The sequence below is a fragment of the Sus scrofa genome, chromosome 14 (genome assembly GCF_054392235.1).
Source record: "Sus scrofa isolate SSC_HxYL_T2T_F1_AM1 chromosome 14, Sscrofa_HxYL_maternal_Yorkshire_Landrace_v2.0, whole genome shotgun sequence".
NCBI classification, from domain to species: domain Eukaryota; kingdom Metazoa; phylum Chordata; class Mammalia; order Artiodactyla; family Suidae; genus Sus; species Sus scrofa.
Window position 1 is genome coordinate 133,890,096 of NC_139396.1, and position 12,207 is coordinate 133,902,302.

The 12,207-nt window shown below is 42.0% G+C and overlaps 1 protein-coding gene across 3 annotated transcripts in view; it reads right to left on the reverse strand.

The window, feature by feature from the left end:
• Positions 1-10,740, reverse strand: part of CYP2C33 (cytochrome P450 family 2 subfamily C member 33) — a 32,840-nt gene extending 22,100 nt beyond the window's left edge. For 2 of the 3 annotated variants that reach the window (XR_014825734.1, XM_084993181.1), the window contains exons 1-2: positions 10,516-10,722; positions 8,572-8,734 (exon numbers count right to left, since the gene is read on the reverse strand). Coding sequence is in view for 2 of the 3 variants with exons in the window: in XM_084993181.1 (XP_084849307.1) it covers positions 8,572-8,734; positions 10,516-10,695 (343 nt within the window). In the remaining variant the exon portion in view is untranslated. Of the gene's footprint in view, positions 1-8,571; positions 8,735-10,515 lie in introns of all 3 variants that reach the window. The other variant, NM_214414.1, reaches the window with a different exon arrangement.
• Between the last annotated feature and the right edge of the window lie 1,467 nt (positions 10,741-12,207).

Here is a 12,207-nt window from a genome sequence, read left to right on the forward strand (position 1 = left end):
ATCTGCATTGGGGAAGCCCGATCAGTTCCACCTCCAAAACCTCTTTCTCATCTGCCCCCTCTTGTCAATTCATACCACATGACCACTGGGCAGGTGCTAACATTTTTACAGATGTAAAAAGTTGCAATCAGAGTTCCCATCATGGCTCAGTGGAAACAAACCCGACTAGTATCCATCAGGATGTGGGTTCAATCCCTGGCCTTGCTCAGTGGGTTAAGGATCCAGCGTTGTCGTGAGCTGTGGCCAGCAGCTACAGCTCTGATTCAACCCCTAGCCTGGGAACATCCATGTGCCGCACCTGCGGCCCTGAAAAAGAAAGAAAGAAGGAAAGAAGGAAGGAAGGAAGAAAGGAAGGAAGGAAGGAAGGAAGGAAGGAAGGAAGGAAGGAAGGAAGGAAGGAAGGAAAGAAAGAAAGAAAGAAAGAAAGAAAGAAAGAAAGAAAGAAAGAAAGAAAGAAAGAAAGAAAGAAAGAAAGAAGGAAGGAAAGAAAGAAGGAAAGAAAGAAGGAAAGAAAGAAAGAAAGAAAAAGGTTACAATCGTCTTCAAATCAGTTTCCCCTCTCTAAATGTACAGTTTCCAGGCTACTCAAAATCCAATACAGGGACAATTGTGCTGGTGCCAGAAAGGATTCAGGGCATCCCCTTATCTTGTTCTGACACCTTTAAACTCTTACACCTTTCTATCATTCTCTCTCTTGGCTCTACCTCTGAAATTCAAAAAGAGGTAGGAGTTCTTCTTGCGGCTCAGTGGATTAAGAACCCGACATAGTGTCTGTGAGGATGCAAGATTGATCCCTGGCCTAATTCATAGGGACAATCACAGCTGTTTGTTTAATGCATCTACATTGTTTTACAGCCTCATTTTGTCCAGTCCCCCCCTTTTGCTGGCAAGTCTGCTCCCACTCTATTTACTTTGTTGAGTTTCTAATTTTCCTTTAAGAGCCATCTCAAGACCCTTCTCTTTGAAGTCTTCCCTATCCTCTACTAGAGGGCATCTCTCCCTCACTTAACTGAATTGGCTTGTGTAATGCTTTAATACAATTTATCTTTTCTACCTTGTATTTCAGCACTTTGCTTACCTGTATTACTTCCTATACTGGATTTTACTTAGTTAAATGACTGGTGCATCCCTCCAAATATTTCCCGTGACACACAGTGATCCCTTACCTTGCACATAGCAGATGTTCAATACATAAGAATTTAAGTATTAATTTCAGGAGTTCCCGTCGTGGCTCAGAGGTTAACGGACCCAGCTAGCATCCATGAGGATGTGGGTTCGATCCCTGACCTCGCTCAGTGGGTTAGGGAGCCGACATTGCTGGGAGCTGTGGTGTAGGTTACAGACATGGCTCGGATCCTGCATTGCTATGGCTCTGGCGTAGGCCGGCAGCTACAGCTCCAACTGGACCCCTAGCCTGGGAGCCTCCATATGCCGCAGGTGTGGCCCTAAAACGACAAAATACAATTTAATTTCCCATTTACCAAATGAGCAAGCATGTAAAAATTATTGTATCAAGCTTATGGCAAATTTGGTGCATTCATTGAGTCTCTTCGCATATCACCACCTATTTTAAAAATTAAAGCAATATTGGGAGTTCCCTTTGTGGCTCAGTTAATGAACCTGACTAAGAACCATGAGGAGGCGGGTTCAAACCCTGGCCTTGCTCACCGGGTTAAGGATCCAGCGTTGCTGTGAGCTATGTTGTAGGTTGCAGATGTGGCTTGGATCTGGCATTGCAGTGGTTGTGGCGTAGGCTGGCAGCTGTAGCTCTGATTTGACCCCTAGCCTGGGAACTTCCACATCCTGCAGGTGCAGACCTAAAAAAAAAAAAAAAAAAAAAAAGGAAAAAAGTTAAAGCAATATTTGTAGCAAAAACTACTAAAATTGTTTTGGATCCACTAGCTGCTTTCCTAAGAATTTACACAAAAAAATTCAAAAAGAGGTAGGAGTTCTTCTTGCGGCTCAGTGGATTAAGAACCCGACATAGTGTCTGTGAGGATGCAAGATTGATCCCTGGCCTCATTCAATAGGTTAAGATTCCAGCACAAGCTTCTGCGTATGTCGGAAATGTTGCAGACGCAGCTCACATCTGGCGTTGCTGTGGCTGTGGTGTAGACTGCAGCTGCAGCTCGGATTTGACCCTGAGCCCGGGAACTTCCACATGCTTCTGGTTTGGCCTTAAAAAAGAAAAAAAAAAAGGAAAAGAAAACAAGGAGTTCAAGGAGTTTCTGTTGCAGCTCAGCAGAAAGGAATCCGACTAGTATCCATGAGGATTCAGGTTCGATCCCTGGTCTCTCTCAGGGTTTGCCATGAGCTGTGGTGTAGGTCGCAGACACAGCTTGGATCCCAATTTGTCGTGGCCGTGGTGTAGCCTGGCAGCCGTAGCTCTGATTCAACCCCTGGCCTGGGAACTTCCATATGCTGAGGGTGCGGATCAAAAAAAATATAAGCAAACAAAATGTAAAAAGTATACACTGCAATGCCATCTATATTGATTTAATAATACATCTGTAAACAATCTAAATGTTAATGATAGTAAACCAATATTAGGAAAAGTTAAGCAATTGTTAAAATGATGATCATGGAGACTAAAAAATCAGACAGGTTAATATTTTTAAAGAAAAATCATTATACAAATAGATCTGTACTACAATAACCACCATGAAACATATGTGTACATATGAACAACATCTGGGAAATAAAAATAAGGCAATTACACTTCAACAACAACAAAAAAAATAAAGTGTTAGTATATTGAGACTATGGTTAGTAGGTAGTTTGGCCCTAGAGTCAGGCAAACTGAATTCAAATCTCTTCTCCATCAATCTCTAATTGGTGTGAGTTTTTTAACCTCTATTGCCTCAGTTTTTCATCTGTTGAATGGAAATAAAAAATATCTTCCTCATGGAGTTATTGCATTCACTGAATATGGGAATACATGTGAAACCCCTAGCATAGTATCTGGTACGTAAGAAGTATTTAATAAATAGTAGCTATATAATTATAGCTACTATGATAATAATTTAATTCGATAATAATACAATATGACATTTAACATTTACAGTAATTATTAATAACAACATTATTATTATTATTAATATTGGATTTTAGGAATTTTTTTCATCTCTTCAAATTTTAACTGTTTTTACATCACCATTAAATCAAAATGCAATTATAAATTTTGTAAAATTATGTACTTAACCCTTAATTAGACATTTAAATATTGTGGCTTTTTGCTCTTCATTTGTTCTTCCATTTATTTAATACATTTTCATTGCTCTCTTGTACCAGCTAAAGCATGCTGTTTGCCATCAGGCTCTACAAAGATTAGGTCATTAGCCACTGCAATTGATTGCCCTTCAACAAACCCCGAATGGAATTCAGGGTGGAGATCCGCAATGAGGCACTCTGTGCTCTGTGAAAACGGACAGATCAGGCCTTCAGATAGTTAGATATTCTCAGAAAATTTTGTGAACTCAATTTCTTGCATTTTCTTTCACTTAGAAAAACACTAAAATTGTTAGAGAGACATCTGTTCCTCAGGTTGCTGTACCCCTTCACCAAATCATCCGTGCAGACCTCCTCTACTGCCTCTTCGGAGCAGTTCCTCAGCGCCATCTGAGAGGCTGTCTCCTGGACTATAGTCCTCGGTAAGTCCCCAAATAAATCTGAACTCACCACTCTCACGTTGTGTGTTTTTTGTTTAGTTGACACCTGCTATGTGCTAGACCCAATAAATATTATTATCATGAACTTTTTTCTTTCTTTCTTTCTTTCTTTCTTTCTTTCTTTCTTTCTTTCTTTCTTTCTTTCTTTCTTTCTTTTCTTTTTTTTTTTCTTTTTTTGCTTTTTTAGGGCCATACCCGCAGCATATGGAAGTTCCCAGGCTAGAGGTCAAATTGGAGCTACAGGGGCCAGCCTACACCACAGCCACAGCAATGCGGGATCTGAGCCTCATCTGCAACCTACACCACAGCTCATGGCAACGACCCACTGACTGAGGTCAGGGATCAAACCTGAATCCTCATGGATATGAGTCAGATTCATTTCCACTGCACCATGGGAACTCCCCTGGACATTCATGTTTATTATTTTTTCCCACATTTTTATTCTCTGTCTCTCAAGATAAGCTTCCCTTTTTGTTTCTTTTTTTTTTATTTTTTATTTTTTATTTTTGGCTGCACTCACAGCATGTGGAAGTTCTCAGGCCAGGGACCAAACCCCACACCACAGCAGCGACCCAAGCCACTGCAGTGACACCACCACATACTGAACCCACTGAGCCACACAGGAACTACATCAAGACAGGTTTCTAAAGGGGAATTGCTCCATCATTGTGAATGTCTCTTCAGAGTAAAGTTTGTTTGTTAAAAGGCAAGAATCCTGGGACAGTATCAAAGGGAGCTGTGAGGAGAGGACTGTGGAATGTCACGTGTTCCCAGGAATGAGCTGGTGGAAAGTGAGTTTATCAGTCACAGGCCAACCAGGAAAAGAGAAGCCTCTCCAAATATTTAAAACAGAAGAAATTTAATCCAGGGAATTAGTTTTAAGGTGATGGAAACACGGAGAGGCCAAACCAGTGACAGCAAGAAAACTGGTAACGATCAGTGCAGAAAGCTGCGCTCATCTCCCCACGGAAGGGACAAAGGAACTCAATGGCGATGGTTACCTGGCCAGAGCTGGAACCAAAGTGGCCCTGTTCTGAAGGAGCTGGCAATGCCGTGAGCTGTGGTGTAGGTCAAAGACACAGCTCGGATTTGGCCTTGCCATGGCTCTGGCATAGGTGGGCGGATACAGCTCTGATTAGACCCCTAGCCTGGGAAGCTCCATATGCCGAGGGTGTGGCCTTAAAAAGATGAAAAGAAGACAGAAAAAAAAAATTAAAAGAGAGAGAAGAAATTGGCTGTCTGCTGAGGCCCCAAGCATGGTGGGTCAGAGAAAAAGCCACTACTACTATGCCTTGTTCAAATTTCTGATCACAGAATACATGAGTATTCAAAACATTTTTTTTAAAGTTGTTGTTTTAAATCCCGAGTCTAGGGAGACTTGTTACACAAGAGATAACTGGAATACTTTTCCTATTTTTCTCACTTTGTTTAGAATTTATACCTATTACGTAAACATATATATTTTTAAAATACACTTCTTTCTCTTTAGCACACCTGCATCCCTGCAGGCCTGGAGTGGTCAAAGGAGGCAATATCCCCTCCACACCCACTGAGCTGGGGTGAGTATGTGCATGGGTGAATAATTACACAGTTGGTTGTTTCTATTTATGTAAACCAGATTCTTCGATAGAATCTGGCTATGTCTAGAGATATAGTAGATTACCTTCCAAAAATGTGTCTGCACTCCTCCAAGTAAGGAATGAATGGCTGATTATCCCTAACTTCAAGAGCACTAAGTGATTTTAGTCTTTGCATTTTAGTGAGAGAACAATGGCATCTACAAAGGTATGTGGATCAAATGACTAAAATAGAGCTTAGGCTGTTGCAATTTGTCAATGAGGTAAACATTTAAAGATTAAGAAACTATGGAGTTCCTGTCGTGGTGCAGTGGTTAACGAATCCGACTAGGAACCATGAGGTTGCGGGTTCGATCCCTGGCCTTGCTCGGTGGGTTAAGGGTCCAGCACTGCCGTGAGCTGTGGTGTAGGTCGCAGACGTGGCTCAGACCCCGAGTTGCTGTCGCTCTGGTGTAGGCCGGTGGCTACAGGTCTGATTAGACCCCTAGCCTGGGAACTTCCACATGCCTCATGAGCAGCCCTAGAAAAGGCAAAAGGCAAAAGACAAAAAAAAAAAAAAAAAAGAAAAGAAAGAAAGAAAGAAGGCAAAATATTGAGTTGATAACTAACAGGAAATGTCTCAACAACTTGATTATTTAGACACAAAGTCTGCAGCACCATATTATACTGTTCAAGGATCCCTAGATCAGAAAGCTACCTATTATTTTGGTAGGTATTTCATGTACAAAGGTGATATGGGCTGAACTGTTTCGCCTCAAAATATGTTGATGCCCTTGCTCCAGTATCTGTGACTATGATCATATTTGGAAACAGGATCTTTGCAGAAGGAATCAAGGTAAAATGAGATCATTAGGGTGGGCTCATCCACTATGACTATATCCTTCTAAAAGGGAGAAATTTCAACACAGACACACACACACACAGACACACACACACACACAGAATGCCATGTGAACATGAATCAGAGATTAGGGTAATACATCTACAAGTCAAGGAACAACAAAGATTGTCAGCAAACCACCAGAAGCTAGGGGAGAAGCCTGAAGCAGATTCTCCCTCACAGCTCTTAGAAGAAACCAGCCTCACTGACATCTTGATCTCAGACTTCTAGACTCCAAAACTGGGAGGCAATAAAGTTCTGCTGTTCTAAGGCCGGTACCCAATTTTTGGTACTTTATTATGGCAGACCTTGGAAACAAATGCAGAGGGAAAACTGAAATATCGGTGAATGGTTCCTCTCTTTGCTCTCTTCCAGGAAAGTTTTAGGAATGGAAGAGTTGAATTACATGTGCCCGTCACTGGCAAGTAAGGAGCAGTAACAAGAATTTCATGGGAAGTTTAGAAACCAGTTTTCTCAGAGTTGTGAAAATCGCAGCTTTCTGAGCAACAATTTTTCCTCTGTTTTTTTGTTTTTTTGCCATTTCTTGGGCCGCTTCCGCGGCATATGGAGCTTCTCTAATTGGAGCTGTAGCCACCGGCCTACGCCAGAGCCACAGCAATGCATGATCCGAGCCGTGTCTGCGACCTACACCACAGCTCACAGCAATGCCGGATCCTTAACCCACTGAGCAAGGCCAGGGATCGAACCCGCAACCTCATGGTTCCTAGTCGGATTCGTTAACCACTGCGCCACGACAGGAACTCCAACAATTTTTCCCCTCTTGAGCTCAATTCAGCCCAGTAGCCTCCTGCTCCAGTTAAAAATTAATTTTAAAACTCATATGCAGCTAATGTAATCAACTTGTTTAGAAAAAAGGAAGAAGTAGAGGGAAGGTGTGGTTGATTCTTTAGATGCGTAAATGCATCACTCACCTGAAGTGATTTGTGTGAGAGAAATTAAAAGTTGCTTCTCTTTTATCATTTAGTATGCTGCATGGTATTTAATTACTTATTCATAAATATGCTTTGAAAAGAATTAAGTTTTTCTCTCTCTGGGACTTGCAACATTACAACTTTAATGGATTGGAGGAGACTTTCAGGCTATTCTGGTTGTTTTTTTTAATTGTGTAATATTTGATACACACAAAGGCATGTATGTAATACATGTTTAAATTTTGAGACAGAATAATAAAGTAATGATCTGTGAGCCTATTGTCCCCCTGAAGAGCCAGAGCTTGACTAAGTACAGTTGTAGCTCCCTGTGTGTTACCTCTCTACTTCTATCACCCTCTCCCTGCCCTATCCCACCCCATCACTGCCCCCAAACCAGGCTGACATCGAAAACACAGTAATCTCTACACCTAGGCATCTGTTTATTGTTGCTGCCACTATGCCACTGCAACCTTTGCACCCTGTGAAATGACACCCCTGGCATAGCTTCTCCAGCTCCCTAAACTCTATGAACTCTGGGTAATAACTTTAATTTTCAAAATGTTCCCAGATTTTTTTATCCCAATCATATCTACAGTTTTACCTTAAAGGGAACTTGGAGTCTGTTTCCAATGTTTACCTCAATATGGGCTTTCAGAGCATTTGTTGCATAATAAAAGAATTCTGGTCTTTGTCCCTTGTTCCTGGGAAAGAGCTTCTAAACCCTCAGAATTTCCCAAATGTTAGAAGTGTCGTTGTTGTTCACGCCCAGCCCTGGGGATCCCACCTGAGTGTATGGGAACGAGGTAACTCACAGTGGGCCCCTAGACAATGTTAAGATGGGTCTGGCCATGCCAGAAAGATCCACTTTGTATTTAGGGCACTGGAGGTAAATTTGAGCCAAGGATAACTGCCTTACCTCCTGATGTTCAAGGAGTGGTGGAGCTAAGAGACTGAGTTCCATCACTTGGCCAATGACTCAATCAGTCGTACCCAAGTAATGAAGTTCCGATTAAAAACTCTGGACACCAAAGCTCTGGTGCAATTCCTGGTTAGTAAACACATTGATGCATCAAATGGGTAATGCATTCTGATTCCTAGGAAGGGAATGGTGAAGCTCTGCTTTTAGGGCCTCCCAAACCTTGCCCTATCTGTCTCTCCATGTGTATCCTCCACATAATAAAACTGTAATTCCTAAGTAAGACACCTTCCTGAGTTCTGTGGGTCATTCTAGCAAATTACAGAACCTGAGGCAGTCATGGAAACCTTGAATTTTTAGCCAGTTAGTCAAAAGTGTGGGTAGCCTGGAGATCCCTGAACTTGTGGCAGGCATCTGAAGTGAGGGTAGTCTTTGGGGAATGATGTCCCTAACCTACAGAGTCTGGACTAACTCTGGGTCATATCAGAATTGCATGCAGTGTTGCAGCATCAAATTTGTTGCTTGGTGCAGAACAGACACACATTAGTCAATCAGACTTTTTTGCTTAAGAAAATTGACTTGTTATTTTCAAACATACCATATCCTCCCTGGGTATCATCGATAATTGGAATAATTCCTCTGCCAAGGAATTCATCCCCCTGATCAATCAGAGCTTCCTTCACTGCTTCATATCCATGTAAGACCACGGCAGGCTGGGATCCAAAGTACACAGTACAAACAGGGCCGTACTGTTTGGCCAACTGGAAAGAGATGCAAACGGCTGTGAGTGTTATTGTGAAGTCTCATCGTTGGAGTCTTCAGTGGAAATTAAGTAGTGATTCATATGCAGCTTAGACTTTGCTCCATTAATTTCCCTTTAGGAATTTAACCTGGGGTACAGCCATGTATTCATTCATGTGTGAAACTACTGAGCAAATATTTACAAAGCACCTACACTGTGTCAGACACTGTGCCATGCGTCCTCGGGGAACTTGGAGTCTAGTGGAAGTAACAGGCAGTAAGTGGCCAGACTTCATTTGCAATACTAACTGAGCATAATTCTATGAAAGTGATAAAGAATGTGTACTGTGTTGGATGATACTGGGAAAACTTGATAAAATAGAGAGATGAGGATTCTATGAATAGGTAACACTTAAAGTAAAAATAAAGATGAGAAGGAAGCAGCCAGGAAAAGGGCTAGGAGGAGAGTGTAATAAATAGGCACTAAAAAGGATAAAACCTATATCTTTATGATATCGTTGTGCCCAGGGGGAAAATAGAGCGGTAAAACAGCTGGCAGCTAAGGGTTGGTTTCCAAACTCTACATCCATGCAATTGAATTCAAGGCAGCCATTTGAAATTATTTATAGGAGGATGTATAACGGTATGGAAACATGTTCACATTCTAAATTAAACTGCTGAAAAATAAATCACATTAACAACCTTTTGCACATTACAATCCATTTTTTTTTTTTTTTTTTTTGGTTTGGTTGTTTGACGATTGACTTCTAAGAGGCCACTTACTGAGCTTACCACCTTTTTTTTATTCGGCCTTTTTTTTACCTTAAATGGTAGAGAATTTTACCACTTTTCACCACTTTTCTCTGTCCCAGGAAAATAACACTTCCTTTGTTTCTGTGAATGAGCATATCTTTATACAGAATGCCAGGCCCTTCTCTTCCAACCGCACCCTCAGCTGATGGCTTTGCTATCTATTTCTCAGAAATATTAAAAATAACCAGAAGAGGATTTCCATGGGCTTCTACCATAGCATCTGTTTACCCGCATCTGTGCTCCAACTTGTGCACTGGATTTTATTCCCTTCCAGCTACTACAACAGGACTTTCCTCTTTACAGCAAATGAACAACATCACCCTTTTTCCCCCTTCCCTTCTTTAAGGAGAAATAATATTCCCGTGCGTGCGTGCGTGTGTGTGTGTGTGTGTGTGTGTGTGTGACCCATAAGACGACAACAATTAGGTTGTTCTGGAGAATATATGTTTGCACAACGAACTCATGGAGATAAATCATCCCTTTCCCCAAAGAATATTTCCAAAGGAGTGAATGCAGTCAGGGCAGCAGATCTGGGTTGTGTCAGAGCAAGATGTGGGGTCCACTCTTTAGAAGGGGGGATCACAAAGTATCCCATAGATGAGTGTGAAACAGTAATAGTAATAATATAAAAGAACATTTATTCCACCCTTTACATTTGCTTGGCTTGCCTTTTGGTAAATATTATCATGCATAGGGGATTGAACGCTTTTCAGTTAAGATAAGTTCTGATCCTAGAATTTTCCAGTGCAGTGCAGTAGAATTCAACACATAGCTCAGGTGAGGTCAACACACCTCACTATCTGCTCTAAAGTGATCCAATCCAGAAAAGAAAAAAAAAAAAAATCTCTGTCTTAAAGAAATAGGTGCCTCAAAGTGCTTCAGCGGTGAGTAAACTAAGAAAGCTTGAAGATGACATGCAGACAACCTGAAGAGCCTGAAAATGACCCTCTTACCTGGAGAGGACCAGCCCCAAGTGAAACCCACTTACCTTGGAAAGAGACGCAGGGATGTCCTTGAGGTTAAGTTGCATCAGATTCCCAATGATGGGAAGGGGAGTTGGGCCCGGGGGGAGCCTTCTCCTCTTGTGATTTTTCTTCCACACAGAAAGGAAAACCAGGCAAGTAACACAAACCATAAGAGCAAGGGTAGTGATTCCCAGCAGCTCCATCTCAGCTACTCAATGTTAGTAACTGTCTGGATTGCTTGTTAGCAAAGTCTTATATACACGTGGAGTGTGACCTGCCAGCCAAAGGCTAGTCTGTGTCCTTGGACAAGGCAGGGGGTGGGGGGTGGGGGAGAGAACAAACCTGAAATTGGATTGGACTCTATGTACCTTCCTGAAGCTTGACATTAGGAAGGATTCGTATCGTTCCTGTCCCTCACTGATGAAATCTGACAATATCTTGTTTCTGGATGTCTAATTCTTAGCCGATGCTGGTTATGTAACTGGTATAAATAAATATTGAAAGCAATGACAAAAAGTGAACTATCTTCTCTGCATTTGCGTGTTGTTGACCTTGCCTCAGGGTAGGAAATGACTAACTGGAACTCCAGAAACCCAGGCTCTTCCACATGCCCCCATGGACCCTGCTTCCAAAAGGCCAGTCGTTGGGTCAGTGACATGTTGATTCAGATTGCCCTCTAGCCCATGGAAAGCATGTATGGCATGGACTCTGAATCCCTTCTGTGTACCCCTATTGCCTAACTTGTCAGTAGCCTGTGCCTGTGTCACCCTCTTTCCTGGGAATACAGAGGTTCTTTCTGAGTTTGAAAAAACGAATGCAATGTGTGTTTACTGAAGTGACATCATTTTAGGTGTGAGGGCATCAGGGTATTCGGCAAAAGGTTAACCAGAAAAGGGGAGCCTCCTTCCAACAAGTGATCTGGTCATCTGGGATGAAGGGACTAATAGACGTCGGATTCTGGGCAGGCTCTTAACTGATTACACATTTTCATGTCTCTGAAACTGAAATGTTCTTTTTTTTTTTTTTTCTTTTTTGCTTTTTGCTTTTTGCTTTTTAGGGCCGCACTCACAGCATATGGAGGTTCCCAGTCTAGGGGTCAAATCGGAGCTACAGCTGCCAGCCTACGCCACCACCACAGCAACGCCGAGCCGCATCTGCAACCTACACCTCAGCTCACGGCAAGGCTGAATCCTTGACCCACGGAGCCAGACCAGGGATCAAACCCGCAAGCTCGTGGTTTCTAGTAGGCTTTGTTTCCGCTGCGCCACAACAGGAGCTCCTGAAATGTATCTTAAAGCAGGCAGCATCTTAGATTCGGAGAAATATGATATTACAATAAGAAGTATAAGAGAAAACCAACATTATTTATATCAGAGAAATATGACAAACACTGACTTAATAGTAACTAAGCCTGGAATACCACATATTAAAGTAGGAAACAGTGGGGGAAGGCCATGAATGACTTACAGAGCTGAAACCTTGAATTTGCATTGACTGTGGTAGAATTTTCAATGACCTGACAGTAAAAGCCATCTTTTATGAGCCCCTCTTAATTGCCAGGGAACATACATACCCCATCATCCACACTCAGCCTCCTAACCTGGAAGGTAGTTGTTGTTAATTCCATCTTTTAGATGAAGATCAGAGAAAGTCTGGACCTGCCCAAGGCCACACAGCTAGAAAATGTCAGGTATGATCAGAGGTTACTGATTCCA